Raw genomic sequence first — 15,262 nt, 5'->3', positions numbered from 1 at the left:
GACTTTCGCAAGGTCCGAGCGTTTCTTTTTCGACATTGCCTATGAGCATTCCGACTCTGCTTCTGCCTGATGTGAGATGCGATACTGGCAATACATGGAGAGGAAACGAGCCCAAAAGGTGATTCTGGGAGTAAATGGACTCTCTTATCACTGTCCATTTTCTGAACTTACCTTACGCGTCATTGGAGATCAGCCGCATGAACTAGTTATCATCGTCGTCATTCAAGTCGACGGACTCATCTACCCCTTCGCTGCTACCCTGATTACAACTGTACTGTAGCTCAGGCTTAGCGATATGAATACCTCACATGCCTAATAGGAGGTTGAGACTTCACGTGTTCCTTTGCTTTTCCCTCTTTTCCTTTCTCATGTGAGGTGTTTGTCTTGCTCGCCAAAGACTTGGCTTATTTGTGGTAAAGACTAAGTGAAGGGAACGGCTCTTCTCTTCCGTTCTAATTGGTGTCAAGAGCTGGATTCGCCGGGATGAAAAGCGTTGGGGTATTTGCTTAATGAAGATAGATCGATCATCAAAATGCATGGAGAATGGCAAAAACAAACTACGCATGAGTTGAATCACCGTTCCCCCTCTTTCTTTCGATACTCCAACAAGACATACAGTGCCGGGTGTTCCTCAAGGGCATTGATGTTCCCTGATCATCAGCTTTTTCTTCCGATGTAATCAGCGAAAAGCACTCCGCTTCGTACTCGCCGTTTCGTGACTTATCCTCCTCCCTGCTCCCTGCAATTACGCCTGTATGTATACTTCGTGTTGTCTTTCATTTGATACCTGTCGATATCAAAATCATCTCCATCACTGGTTCTCCGCTTGCTGTTTCTCCTCCTCTACCCATATACCACCCTTGCTCTTTCGTGACTGCGAATCCCCCGCTCATAGACCTTGTTCTGGGTGTCACTGTACAGTCCATGTCCTCCTTCCTCTCCAAATGTCGCTCTACTTCCGCTGAGCCTCCTTATCGCCCTTTTCCTTCATCTTCATCCTTCATCATCAATTTGGGTGGACGCGGGCAGTGGAGGAAATCCAATAATTGCGGGGCTTACTTGGCGCATTTCAGGGATCTGTGATTGTTGAATTACGCGCCAGCTCGCTTGACTTGAAACTCATCTGATCTTTTGCCAATCCTGGCTCGACCCACAAAACCTGTAGATCTCACCGACAGGATGAAATGGAAATGAAAGAGCGGGATAGGTTTGAGCTTTCTGATAACGTATTCCTATGTATATATATGCATGCAGTGGTCCTTTCAGTCCCCAGCTTGTTGATCCAAAGCTCACTTGAAGGTAACTTACGGGATTGCCAGAACAGCAGACAGCCTCTATTAACCGCCGGATGAGTATCCCGATCACTTCCGAAACTGATAAATCATAAGTCCGATACGTGATTATTCCTTTCCATTGGGGACAACCTTAAAAACCATAGTCGAGATTCGTTGATGATTCACTATCGGATTGTCACCTTGTATTCTCTATCGCTATCTATCTGAGATTATACCGCTACCTTGATCCCCACTTTGTTCAACTCTCTGCGTTATACCCCGAGCCTTGCAAAGGCTATGTCCACCCTATGCCTACCGTTTCGAATACATCATCAACATCGACCTCACCTCCAACAAGTCACCACCACCACCTTCGCGCTGATGCAGGTGCGGATATAGCCATAGGAGCTGCAACGTCAACGTTCGAGATATCAGAAGAAGACCTGGATCATTCCGAGTCGACCAGCTTTGGTACGAGGTTAAAAGAAGTCATGTCGGATAATTCAGCTGTGATAAATACCTTCATAGCCGGTGAGTATTCACTTTTCGAGTTGATCTCGTGAGATTTAGATCACTAACGATGATGATACATAGGAGGCTTGGCAGGTGCGGCGAGTCGAACAGTTGTCAGTCCGCTGGAAAGGTTGAAGATCATTCTGTAGGTCACGCGTATGTGATGTAGAATCGACGAGCTAATTACATCCACGGTCCTAGCCAAGTACAAGCTAGTTCGTCATCACTTACGAGCTCAGGACAGGCTTATGGCGGAGTATGGGAGAGTTTAGGGAGGATGTGGAAGAACGAAGGATGGAGGGGTTTTATGAAGGGTAATGGGATAAATGTCGTTCGGGTGAGTGTCGGAACTCCTACCTTTCAAGGATATCTTGCTGATATGCGAAATATAGATACTACCGTACTCGGCTCTCCAATTCACTGTGGGCTGATTCGCCTAATCGTATGAGTGATATAGCTGACAATGTTCTAGTCATATGGTGCGTTCAAAAGCATACTAGGTACATGGTCGGGCGAAACTACCTTGTCAACGCCATTGCGGTTGACCGCAGGAGCTGGCGCGGGTATATTAGCTGTTGGTGAGTATTTCGTCAGGTCACGCCCGCAATGTGGTGCTCATATACACGCCTCAGCCGCGACATACCCTTTGGATCTCGTTCGAGCCAGACTATCAGTGGCTACTTCTGGAATGGCAATCAAATCGGTTTCCGGGGGATTTTCAGCTGAAGACGCAAAGTTGGGCATGGTGGGAATGACCAAGAAGGTGTATCATACAGAAGGGGGAGTGAGGGGCTTATAGTGAGTTACATCTTGCTTTCTATCCATTGTAGTGCTAAATTGGAATCATGTGTAGTCGCGGATGCTGGGCTACAGCTGTGGGAGTTGCTCCTTACGTGTCGTTGAACTTCTACATATACGAATCTCGTGAGTTAAGCCACGTTCAGAGCGATAGGAAAAGTCGCGGAACTGACGCCAGCTATGGGGTATAGTCAAAACATCAATACTCCCTTCCTCCTTATCGTCGTCAATATCAGAACCAGAATTGATCCTTCGTAAACTCTCTTGTGGAGCGTTAGCTGGAGCGACATCGTTGATATTCACCCACCCATTTGATGTCATAAGGAGAAAGTTACAGGTAGCTGGAATGGCAAGCATGTCACCACAGTATAACGGTGCGATAGATGCTATCAAGTGGATTATAAAGACGGAAGGGTTTTGGAAGGGCATGTAGTGAGTAGCGTCTTGCTCCTAGTTAGATTCGATGTTCACTGACAATGTCAACGTAGTCGGGGATTAGTACCCAATCTCATCAAAGTGAGTACCAATTCTTCGACTCTTATTTTCATCGAACACTAATCATTTGCGTTCTTAGGTAACACCATCTATAGCTGTATCATTCTACACATTCGAAACTGTCAGAGATTTATTGGCTGCCATGGGAGAAGATGATGAAGAAGAGGAAAAAATTGTATGACCAACTACGCGAGAATACTTGTAGATATAGATAACACAGCATCAGGAATAGAAGTAAAAGGGGAAGTCATCACAAATTGGGTTTCAAGGCTTATTATCATAAACAGACACATAACATATATACGACTTTGAAAGGGGACACTTGTAGATCAGATACTGTACTTAAGCAAATCACCATGCATACAGAGCATAAACAGGCAACGAATAGAAAACGAAAATCTCGTGTGTTGCAGTATCTAACTGTATGCCTGAAGAAACCCAACTCATGTTGAAAAGGTGCCCCATTTATTGCGGAACATATAATCATCGATATATGCTGAAAGGGCGATCTCCCAGCATCTTAATTTGTACCATTTCGCTGTCACTGGTCCATCTCCAGCCGTCTTGTTGCTCTCGTAGATCTTGTATGCCGTTGTCGGACTGTTGAGGCATATCCAGTCTATTGGACAGCTTCAGATGAAGAAATGGGCGACCAACTGAAAACCACTTTTTTCCTTGTTTCATCCTGACGACGCCCGTTGGTGCCCCGGCGTCATACGTAGTGTTGTCACCGCTCAAACAAGTAAATGTTTTCATTCGTATCATTCATCTAGCAGATATCTATCCATTCGTCGCATGGCCATATCAAACTGCTCATCTTGTCTCTCATCCCTCTCTCTAGCTGTATAGCTGGGCGCGTTCTTTCGTAGTCTTTCTATCCGTCTTCTTCATCAGCCCCTCCCCAATAGTCAACCACGATGCCAGCAACACTCTACCTCCGACCCTCACCACGAGCATTCTTTCTCTTGACTTCAACTCATGCATTGATATTCCGTCAGCCGGATGCATCCGAATCGAAGGCTTCGAAAAGCGTGGTGGTGGCTGAGTTTCTGCCAATCGAAGAGGTGGATATCGGTGGTTTGGTCAAAGCTAGCAGAGGTAGAGCGGTCGAGGGTGTGCTGGGAGTTACCAGTGTCCCTAGTGGTGAGTGATTGTATCATTACTGGTTGTGTATACAACCGACTGATGTATGTCAAAGAGCGATCACCCATACCAGAGATATTCCTACTACTTGTATCGCATTCTACGCCTTTACCACCTCTTCTCCCATCCTCGTCTCTCCGCCCGGCAAAAGTCTTAGGAGTTGAATTCCATTCTCTATCCACATCATTTTGGGATTCATCCGAATTGATCGCATCATCTCAAATGGCATCACTGGATTACGAATACGATGATCCGGTACCATCTGGTGCAGCATCAGCGTCTAGTACTCAATCACAGGCGCAACAAGCGGGGTTGGAAAACCCATGTAATGGAATGAAGAAATATCTTGAATCAGGTGGATTCTTTTATGCAGAAGATTGTAAATGGGATATATCAAGTAGATTGAGTGATTCGAACTGGTTGTTATCTGAGAAGGATATAGGATTGAATCCATTAGAAACATTCGATGAAAGGTTTGTATGGAATAAATCGTTATTATCAACTTTCTTATCATTCAGAAATGGTTTATCTGAAGATATGAAATTAGAATTAGACACACAAGCTTTACTATTACCTATTATTCAAGGGTTCGTAGGGAGCTTACCTATCTCAACTGGAAATTGGAATGATGCAAATAAACCGGAGGTAGCGAGTTTAGGTCTGATATCTAGATTGAGTTGGAAAAGAGCAGGTGCAAGATTTAGAACGAGAGGCATAGATGATGATGGTCAAGTCGCCAATTTCGTCGAAACGGAATTGATCCTAGCTACAGACAGCGTTGTAATGAGCTACGCTCAAGTGAGAGGAAGTGTTCCTCTGTTTTGGGAACAACCAAGTCAAGGTTTAGGTACATTGCAACAGAAGGTCGAGATCACCAGGGTGAGCTCCTTTCAGCGTGAGCCTGAGCGTGCTCCCAGCTGATCGCTTGTACACCAACGTAGCCACCACAAGCTACACAACCCGCGTTTGATCGGCATTTCCTAGAACTTTTAGATCATTACCACTCTGTCCACGCTATAAACCTACTAGGACAGAAAGATGCAGAATCAATGTTATCTTCCGCTTATTCTCAACACCTCGAATCGCTCAAACACACCTTGGAAACCAATCCGGACAAAGACAATAGTCTAGATGATCAAGCTAGAGGTACATTAGATCTTACCCCATATGATTTCCACTACGTGGTCAAAATTGGAGGACATGAAATGGTCAAATATGATTTCTCCATGAGGTTGAATGAAGTAGTTGATTCTATGGAGGACTTCGGTTGGACCGCTATTGATACTGGTACCGGTGGTGTGGTTGAGAAACAACAGGGGATATTTAGGACCAACTGTTTGGATTGGTGAGCACCCCTTCGCTGTTGATCCAGCGAATCTGGACGCCGAGCTGACGACAAAAGTATAGTCTCGACAGGACCAATTACGTACAAGATGTGATATCGCAACTAACCTTGTCACGTTTCCTGGGCTCTCTTGGATCTCCCCTACAATCATCGCAAACACTCTGGTCGGCTCATAGAGAGCTATGGGCGGATAACGGGGATAGACTAAGCAAGATCTACGCCGGTACTGGCGCTCTCAACACTTCAGCCACAAGGAGCGGGAAGAAGACATTGGCGGGACTGCTAAGCGATGCTACGAAATCAGTTGGACGGTGCGTGTTCTGTCTAGCGATAATGAGGAAGAGCTAATGTCCGAGCGGTGACGTTAGAGCGTATATCAATAACTTTCAAGACAAGGGCAAGCAGAATGCGATTGATATGTTGTTGGTGAGCTCGGTTCTACCGAATGACCTCGTGAAACTCAGCTGACTGTTCTTGATTGTAGGGAATGATGGCGGGTCAACGACCTGTCATACTATTTGACCCAATAAGTGACTCCGTTCAATCTGCCCTGATGACTAGGTAAGTGAGGAGTATACATTACTAATTCCTGCTGATCCACTATGTCACAGGATGAACGAATACTCCAAGCCAAAGTTCTTATCCATTTTCTCGGGGACATGGAACCTGAACGGCAAGGTGAGCTATATTGTGACAATCTGTTTGACTGAGCTGACAAGAAATAGGCACCTGACGAGGCGTTGGATTCTTGGTTGTTCCCACCAAGTAAGCGCATCAACTGCAGTGTATCACGTGAGCTGACAGGTGTTTACGAAATAGATACGACCGAGTGAGCCATGATATCTTGACGATGACAAACTCGCTGATGACCTCCCAGACCCGATGTATACATGATCGCGTTCCAAGAAATAGTCGAACTTACTGCTAGTCAAATACTGCAAACCGACCCAGCAAAGAAGTGAGCATTCCTTGTGATCTTGGAACATTTCATAGCTGACTGGATATGTAGACGAATGTGGGAGAAATTCATCATGGACACGTTTGCTATGCGCAAAACCAAGAAGTCAGACTACTTGTTATTCCGGAGCGAACAGGTGAGTTTGCTCTCGAAAGCCACCCTGCCGACCATTAACGAAAGCCTATACATAGCTCGTCGGCTCAGCATTGATCATGATCATCAAATCGGAACTAGCACCACATATAAGGAATGTCGAAAGTACTACTAAAAAGGTAGGTAGTTTTGAATCCTGCGCAACAACGCCATGACTGACTCGCACGCCTGCGAAAGACCGGTTTATCAGGTCTTTCAGGAAATAAAGGTGGTGTAGCTATACGATTACAGCTGTTTGATTCGAATATATGTTTCGTCACGAGTCATTTGACGGCTGGGCAAAGTAACGTGAACGAAAGGAACAACGATTGGAGAATCTTGACCAACGGAATGAGGTTTGGCAGAGGTAAAATGGTAGAGGACCATGAGTGAGCTGAATCACGCTTTTTTAGTCTGTATCAAGCTGATCAATCTGAGCAGTGTCATCATATGGTCGGCGGATCTCGTAAGCTACATCAGAAATCACCTTCAGAAATGCGAGCTGACCCAAAGGGTAGAATTACCGAATCGCGCTACCGAATTCAGAAGTCCGAGAAGCGATCGAGCAGGGGGATATGGATTCACTATTGGGTGCAGATCAAGTCAGTGATATTGACGTCCATTGTATTCGCGTACTAATTGCCTTTGTAGCTTCTGAACGCGATGGATGCTGGCGAAACGTTCATTGGGTATGACGAGGGGCCCATACTTTTCAAGTGAGCTTCTTGTTCACAAGGTATCAAAAGTATAGCTGACTCATTGTTGTCATAGGCCAACGTACAAGTAGTAGGCTTGAGCTTGAACCGCTGCCATGATGATAACATGCTGACTCCCCGCAGTGACAACGGTACCGATGATTATGACACCAGCGAGAAGCAACGAGTACCTGCCTGGACAGGTACGCAGTCCGGAGCTTTGCCAATGGAAACCTGCAGCTGACATTATGTAAATCAGATCGAATCCTCTTCAAAGGGTCTGCTGTAAGTCTCCAACCGATTGCGCTGGAACCAGCTGACCAGTATACATAGCTCCGTCTGAAAGAATATAGTCGAGCCGAATTGATGACTTCGGATCACCGACCTGTTTATGCTGTATTCGATGCTACAATCCGCGAGGTTGATCACGCTCGAAAAGACAAGATATCAAAAGAAATCGTCCATTCTATCTTGTCTAGCGGTGGTGGTAAAAAGATGGATGAGAAAGTGGAACGTGTAATGAGAGGTCACGGCGGTCCGAGGGATTTGATTAAAGATTTGACCGAGGGTGAGTGGTATCCTAACAAGCTGACAGACTGGTACTGATCAGTACGTCAGTTTCTGTCACACCGACACTGCGAACATCATCTCCACGATTACCACCCCGTCCATCATCTGCTGCATCTATGAAAGAGACTTATTCACCAATCACAGCCACAGGCAGACTTCACTCTCAATCGCTTTCCACCCAAACAGCTTCATCCTCTCTTCGAGCGCTGGCGTCCAACTCAGCCGCTTCGTTGTCGCAAAGTGCAAGACGAGCTCCACCTGCCATTCCTAAACCAGCACCTGCGTCCGCATTATCACCCAACATGCAAAGCAGTCCCATTGTTCCATTCAGTCCAGATAGGAGATCACCGTTACCACGATCAAGCTCAAGAAGTATCTTACCCAATGGGACTGGATCATCCAACTCGACAGCCCCTTCATCGATCACACCTTCATCCACAGGCGATTTTGTCATCGTCCCTAATTCCACAATAAATGCCAGACAACCTCCACCTCTACCACCCAGAGTCAATCTAACACCCCAATCTTCCACAGATACGAAAACATCTACAAATCAACCGAGACTTAGTGTACCAAGATCTCCGTCTCCAGAAAAGGAAGATGGGTTATCACTAAATCAATTGCGCGCCAAATTTGAGAATCCTTCAACTGCGCAAACACCGACGATCAAACCACGCTCAAAACCGTTGCCTAAGAAATCATTGGATTTTAATGGGACACCTCAGAATGGGCTGATAGAATCTGCCAAACCAGACAACAACGTCCCGAAGATCCCACCTAAACCAAGAAGGTTAAGCTCTAACGCTATACAGAATGGTGGACTGTCGGTCTCACCTGAAAAGAAGAAACCTGTCATACCGAAGAAACCAGAAGGATTAGGATTGGGTATCAAAGGTGATAACGTATAATTGCTTGTCGAATAATTCTTGGTGGTTGAACGTGATCTCTTGTCTGTATTCATGTATCTACTGTTGTATTCACCTCAGACTATGCATGCACAAGGTCCAAATTGACATCACGACGCCTGCCACTGTGCCACTACTTTGTGTTTTTAGGGTTGTACCCAAGTAATTGACACTAGCAATCGTCGTTGTTTGTCGTCTACACGCGTTAACTGATATCACGATACTATTTTACATCTACCATATCACACTGTTCACTGCAAGAGCAAGAGCACAACGCCAAGAGTCTCCCACACACTTGACCTGGGCGTCCGACCAATTCACCCTTGCGCCCCACATAAATCTTGGAACAGCAGTGATCCCTTTTCTCTTACGTTAGTTGTATCAACAGTAACGTTAACGTCCATTTTCAACACGAAAAGCATTCCTATCGTCGACAGCTTCTCATCAACATTAGATCCTATCAATTTCAATGGGTATATAAACATAGGATAAAGTAGTCTAGCAGACCTGCTGCTTTACACTCCTTTCAAATACTAGTGATCAACGCCCTCCAAACATATCCTTTCACTCTAATCAACTCCTTTCATTTCGGATCACAATGTCAACAACGACAGAAAGAGAACGACCTAGTTTGAGCAGACCATTATCTGAGATATCAGAGAACGAATCAAATTCAAGAAGGGTAGTATCTGGAGTGTCAAACAGATCAAGTATGCATTCAAATAAAAACAAATCACGTCCTGTTTCAGAAGTGAAAGAAGATTTACAATCACCCAATCCCACTTCAAATTCCAGCTCTAAAAGAATGAGCGTGGGTCCTGTTCAAACTATCACTTTGAACTTGGTAGAATATGCAAAATCGCAACCCCAATCACAAACACAATCACAATCACGATCGCAATCACATCAGCCCACTTTATCTCAGCCAATACAATCCCATTCGACAAATGGAGGATCCCCACCTCCTTCTCCAAGTACAAAACCTACGCCTACACCGCCGCAACTACCTAGAAGACCAGAATCGTCAATGTCTCTGAATAAGAAGGGCAAGGAGAAGGAGAACGAGACGGTCAAGGAGAAGAAAGGTTCACCGAAGCTTGTGGAGAAGGAACTGCCTGAGACTGGGTGAGCATGAAAATTTCCCCTCTGTCATTTTGCACATCACATACTAATTTATTTTTATGACACAGCGAATCATCTCGGTCCGGTGTGTCTTCATTCCTGCTAGCTAAACGAGCTTCTCTTCGGCCTTCATCACTCAGTATATCCTACGCTGAAGTAGCAAAACCTCTTTCATCCCCAAATACGACCTCGTCGACGAACGTTCCTACCGCTTTCGACTCGTTGGAAAGCTTACAGAGTAACGCAGATACACCAAATAAACCTACGACCAAATCGAAACCTTCGTGGTTGAGACGAGCAAGTGGTACTGCAGCACTACGTTCGAAATCTAGAACACCACCACCGAAAGATGATTCCTCCCTACCCACTTCAACATCGCTACCCCCCGCTCTACCGCCGCGTAAAGGATTAGAATCGATGGCAGAAGTACCAACATCTCAATCGTTACCGGAAGAAAGTATGGCACCTCCACCATTCCCACCCAGAAAGAGTTCTTATGCCAGTATCACAGCGGCCGGACCAAGTAGGAGCAGATTAGGAGAAGGTCAAGGTCGACCTGCATTTTCACCATCCACATCTTCATCATCCTTCGCTGGTCCTCCGCCCCTACCGCCAAGAGACAATATAGGCAACATCAGAGGTAAGATCGCTGCTTGGACAGCAGCTGCAGCACAATCCGGTGGTGGTTTCACCCGATCAGACTCCTCAGCTTCACTTCAAACTCAAGCTGGATCTGGAATCGGACAATCACAAAAATTCCCTGCTTCCGCTCAAAGAGTGTTAGGACATGCCGGGACAGCGGTGCAGAAAGGCTGGGCTGGGTTGAGGTCAAAAGGTGTCGGAGGAAGTATCAGCTCGATGAGTTCGTTAGGACAACCATCAAGGAAGAACGGGTTCGAGCCGTCGGGTTCATGGGGATCAGGATTAGGGAATAGAGGAAGTAGAGATAGATCTAGATCGGACAATTACGAGTTTGGTGCAGGAGCTATACCGTCATCTGATGGACCGGTATTCGAAATCATAACCATAAAAAGATCGAGTAGCGGACAGACTGGGAAGGTGTTTGGAAGGGACATCGTCGATGCTGGAAAGGAATGGGGTGGGACAGAGATGGACGAAGAGGGTTTGACAGAGTGGGAAAGGAGAAGGAGAAAATGTTTGCCGGCTGTCCTGATCCGATCGGTTGAATACTGTGAGTACAGCCAGCTCTACGGGTTGTGAATCGAGCTGAAGCTGACATTGCAATAGTGCAAATGTGGGGACCGAAAGAAGAAGGTATATTCAGAATTAGCGGCAGAAGTAGTCATATCGCCAGGTTGCGGAAAGAGTTTGATTCTGGTGAGCTTGTTCTCAATGAAGCTTGGATTAGGCTCATCTTGCAATACTCAGGCGCGGACATCGATCTTGTACAATGCCACCCAGGAGATTTAGACCCTCATGCCGTAGCAGGACTTTTCAAATCATATCTAAGAGAATGTAAGTAGCTAGATCGCAGAATGAGATCATCAGCTGACAGCAATTATACAGTGCCATCACCACTCCTCACCAATCACCTCGTTCCTCGCTTCGAAGCTTACGCCAAAGGAAAAGGAAAAGCTGTGAATAGAGCACCTCTTGTCTCTGACTTAGCGGAGGATGGACAGCGTGACGAACAGGAGAATCTAAAGAGCCTAGTCGACCTGCTACCCCAAGCTCATTGGTTCCTACTTGCTGATATCGGTGAGTTAACGTCTTGACCGACTGACGCATATAGCTGACACGTCCATAGTGATGCTGCTCGACCTGATCCCTCGACACTCGGCCACAAATAGAATGACCCAAAACGCACTGATGCTGTCCCTAGGCCCCTCACTAAATATATCCGGCAGCATACTAAATGAACTGATCGAAAAGCGAGAAGTCCTATTCGCAGAACCTCCTTCACCAACAGGAATGGAAACCGCCATCTCATTAATCGACTTTGGAGACGTATCACCCGTTACGCCGCTTTCCGAAATACCCCCGGCTCTGCATGAAGATCAGTCTGCTCCGCCTTCCATCATAGGCTCTGCTAAATCTAAGAAAGCCCCTCGGCTACCCGCCAAGCCCAGCTTGACGAAGCTATTCACCTCGAGTCATATTTCTTTACCACGACAAAAGAGCGTTGACACGCTTCACAGTATAATCAATACAGAACCTCCGCGAGTAGATCTGCCTATATCGCCGACATCACCTCTGCCCACATTTGAGTCGCAACAACCTATCCCTGATCTTCACGATAACGACAAAACCCCGAAGCCGACTCTGGAGGCGGTGTCAAATACATCCGCAGCCGCAGTGCCCCTCCCTGATACTCCGGTATCGAACGCCTCAGAAAAGATGGAAGACCAGCATTATCCCTCTGGTACAGTCGATGAACGGGCAAAGTTGTTTTCAACACCCATAGCAGATAAGTTTCAAAGCACTTCATCGCCTTTCCCTCCTCTGCGAGCTCCGAGAAGCTCCAACGGGTCGACTCTGAGTGTCCACTCTTCCACAAGTGATGGTCATCTTTCACGAACTGCGAATTCCGACTCGAATCCAGCAAGTATCGTCAGAAGAGGTGCACCTGTATTCTTCTCCTCGGCAGGTGTGGAAAGGCAAGGCAGTCACAGTAGATCGGCTTCGGCTTCAGCTGCTATTGTATTGAATGGATCTGGAATCAAGAGGAAAGATGGACAAGGTGATGAAAGGGATATAAGGGCAAGTTCCGAAGAAAGTGAAGGTAGAACTAAGAGATTATCTGCTGGTTTGGATAATCCAAGAGTAAGAGAATTCACTGTGTGAAGCAATCCATTATCGCATACACCTAGCATAAGTAGAGCAAACTGTACGATATGCATTCAGTAGTTCCATGTTCATGATTATTTGGCCTTCTTTTTATCCTTTTCATCTTTACCTCTACTCGATTTCTTTTCTCTGCTTGATCTTCTGTCCTTGTCCTTGTCTTCACTGGTTTTTCTATCTTTTTCTTTGGCATCCTTGGACTTTTCTTCAGGCGGAGAAGGGAGAAACCTTTCTATGAGTTTGACGGCTCCCTATTCGGCAACCTTATGAGCTGAACGAAAGATATTTTGATCAACTCACATATACAGGTTTTTTGTCTTTTGGTTTGCCTCTTGAATCTAAAATCACATCATTATCAATAACACAATAGATGACGAAGCAAAAAATCGCTTTCAGCTATCATGAATGTGTAAGCATGATCTCATAATCGTCAGAGAGGAATCGTCAGAGAGGAGACTCACTTTAGGCCACCAAACCATCGATCGAGCTTGATCCCTGAATAGTAAGATCTCGAGGTATTCCAGCACACACAGTATAGGCCAGTAGGATAGCCTGTTCATCCAATGCACGGGTCAGTACCAGATGTGTGTGCTGAAGAGACGGACTCGCAATAATACCCTGTCCTTGGGGTTCTTCATACATTTCCAAGTACAATATATCGGTATCAAGTATATTGTTGGCCATGGAATCAGGAAGTGGATATACCATGGCGTCGTATACCTAATCTCAATAGTCAATATGTGGTGAGGGATGAGCTGTTATATTATTGAGGACTTACCAATACGTCATGTGAAACAGAATGAAGATGCCAATGGCAAGGTGAGGAGCGGCGAAAATGTCGAGGAATTGATACAGAGGTGGACACCACTCTTGAATCTATGTTCATTCATAGGGCGTCAGCATATCGTAACGAGTGACACCCGGTGCAGGAAGAAAGCTTCACGATGTTACATTTTGGGAAACTCACCCAGCCATCAACCACTTCCCCAGGCCTCACTTCTTCCGGTCTGACATCTTCCAGCAACTTTTTCTTCTTTTCCTCTGCGGCTTTCAAGGCGTCCCTCTCATCTTTCTCAGCTTGCTGTGCTAGGTGGATATTGTATAGCGCCGCTTGACCCGCCGGCGTAAATGACGTGAGCGCTGCTGCTTCCAATTCTGTTAGCTTCTTTGACATTATAATTGACCAGACTATATATCAGGTGAGATCGAAAGTTCATCCAAGTAGATGTAAGTCGTGACCAAGCCAGTATCCCGTCTTACCCTCAAACAAAGGAAGTATACCTCTTTTGATCTGTAGTCTAACTTGGATGGTCGCGAAAGACTATGCTCATATAGACATCAATGTCTGAGCTATTTTGATTATAATGTATCAGTGTGCAGTTAAAATACTGTTTAATCATTTGTGTATTGCATGACATCAACGACTTCCAAGTACATACTATCTACGTTTTACAAGATTCACTTCGTAGTGAACATTTCATTACCCCAATTCAACGAACGGCTAATTGATCTATTCTTTTATTCTTGTACTCATTACACCTAAACAAACTTCTGGTAATTCTCTCTCTTCACCTTCTTCCAATAAATTCCACCTTTCCTCCATAACTCCTTCACATGGCATGGCTATCATCACACCTACAACGACTTCCTCTCCCGGTTCCGGAATTGCAAAGACTGCTTGGGAAGTTGGGATTACAGTCGAGGTCGGACGATGAGTCAAAGGTGGTCTAGATCCATATGTGGGTAGACCATTTGATGAGAACAGGGACCGTATATAAGCTGCTGGAGTGGGTTGAGGAGGAATCACGACTTGGGTTGGTGGTGGTGTAGGGTCTGTATTCGTGAAATGGAGTACTGATAATGGCTATAAAACCCATAAAGGCTTCGTTAGTAAGAACTGATATATGTATCCTTCTAGATTCCAATTTAACTTACAGTCAAGTTATCCCACTCTTTCTCACTCAAGTCAATCTCATTCTCATCGTCGTCGAGTAATCCTGTCTCACTTCTTCTCATCTCACTTTCCCACATCGTAGGCATTAGACCGTGTTTCTTTTCCTTTTTACCTCTGAATCCCGTTCGTCTAGGTAATAAACCCAAAGCGGCAGCAGCGTCTTGTGGCAAAGCTTCTCCTCTTCTCATTGCCTCTTCCACTCTTCGGTGGAATCTCCTTCGAAGGATGTATGCTCGGATTAATAGCCCGGATGATATTAAGCCGAGCACTAAGATCGTGATCAGGAATGTGAACAGATAGAGGGTTGTTGAGCCACTATTAAAGAACAGTTTATGGTTAGCGAGATGTAATCCGTCATGATAAATGTTCGGACCATTTGAACGAGAATGATAGCTCACCCGGTTGGACCTTGATTATACACAGGAGCTGTTTGCGTTGAAGTATTACTTGTAGTAGTACTGGATGGGCTTTGACGTATAACTAACGTAGGCATCTTGACTGATTCTCTCTGTGAGGTAGATATGTGACCGAGTCTCTGTGATTTCTAGATGGA

The 15,262-nt window shown here is 45.6% G+C and overlaps 5 protein-coding genes across 5 annotated transcripts; 3 read left to right on the top strand and 2 right to left on the bottom strand.

Moving 5' to 3' along the window:
* Positions 1 to 1,582: 1,582 nt before the first annotated feature.
* IL334_002685 (uncharacterized protein) lies at positions 1,583 to 3,261 on the top strand (the record flags this gene model as incomplete). Its single annotated transcript, XM_062934426.1, has 10 exons — positions 1,583 to 1,805; positions 1,869 to 1,932; positions 1,989 to 2,124; positions 2,180 to 2,209; positions 2,260 to 2,365; positions 2,420 to 2,585; positions 2,641 to 2,711; positions 2,777 to 3,017; positions 3,074 to 3,101; positions 3,160 to 3,261. 10 exons carry the CDS (start codon positions 1,583 to 1,585, stop codon positions 3,259 to 3,261), a joined length of 1,167 nt encoding a protein of 388 aa, XP_062790477.1.
* A 736-nt stretch (positions 3,262 to 3,997) lies between these two features.
* On the top strand, positions 3,998 to 8,831 carry IL334_002684 (uncharacterized protein; the record flags this gene model as incomplete). The annotated part of the gene is made up of 20 exons (XM_062934425.1): positions 3,998 to 4,223; positions 4,279 to 5,102; positions 5,165 to 5,568; positions 5,631 to 5,879; positions 5,937 to 5,994; positions 6,053 to 6,129; positions 6,180 to 6,246; positions 6,294 to 6,333; positions 6,388 to 6,397; positions 6,446 to 6,526; positions 6,578 to 6,662; positions 6,718 to 6,798; positions 6,857 to 7,047; positions 7,100 to 7,124; positions 7,177 to 7,260; positions 7,310 to 7,374; positions 7,498 to 7,556; positions 7,613 to 7,638; positions 7,687 to 7,921; positions 7,972 to 8,831. The coding sequence occupies 20 exons, from the start codon at positions 3,998 to 4,000 to the stop codon at positions 8,829 to 8,831; spliced, it is 3,747 nt and encodes a 1,248-aa protein (XP_062790476.1).
* Positions 8,832 to 9,426: 595 nt separating this feature from the next.
* Positions 9,427 to 12,755, top strand: IL334_002683 (uncharacterized protein; the record flags this gene model as incomplete). Its single annotated transcript, XM_062934424.1, has 6 exons — positions 9,427 to 9,953; positions 10,019 to 11,142; positions 11,199 to 11,288; positions 11,340 to 11,426; positions 11,478 to 11,669; positions 11,719 to 12,755. 6 exons carry the CDS (start codon positions 9,427 to 9,429, stop codon positions 12,753 to 12,755), a joined length of 3,057 nt encoding a protein of 1,018 aa, XP_062790475.1.
* A 77-nt stretch (positions 12,756 to 12,832) lies between these two features.
* Positions 12,833 to 13,929, bottom strand: IL334_002682 (uncharacterized protein; the record flags this gene model as incomplete). The annotated part of the gene is made up of 6 exons (XM_062934423.1): positions 12,833 to 13,006; positions 13,056 to 13,151; positions 13,217 to 13,307; positions 13,365 to 13,475; positions 13,534 to 13,631; positions 13,723 to 13,929. The coding sequence occupies 6 exons, from the start codon at positions 13,927 to 13,929 to the stop codon at positions 12,833 to 12,835; spliced, it is 777 nt and encodes a 258-aa protein (XP_062790474.1).
* A 336-nt stretch (positions 13,930 to 14,265) lies between these two features.
* IL334_002681 (uncharacterized protein) lies at positions 14,266 to 15,202 on the bottom strand (the record flags this gene model as incomplete). Its single annotated transcript, XM_062934422.1, has 3 exons — positions 14,266 to 14,619; positions 14,691 to 15,024; positions 15,108 to 15,202. 3 exons carry the CDS (start codon positions 15,200 to 15,202, stop codon positions 14,266 to 14,268), a joined length of 783 nt encoding a protein of 260 aa, XP_062790473.1.
* Between the last annotated feature and the right edge of the window lie 60 nt (positions 15,203 to 15,262).

This window comes from Kwoniella shivajii, chromosome 3 (genome assembly GCF_035658355.1).
Source record: "Kwoniella shivajii chromosome 3, complete sequence".
Taxonomy (NCBI): Eukaryota; Fungi; Basidiomycota; class Tremellomycetes; order Tremellales; family Cryptococcaceae; genus Kwoniella; species Kwoniella shivajii.
This window is presented reverse-complemented; position numbering and strand designations above follow the sequence as displayed.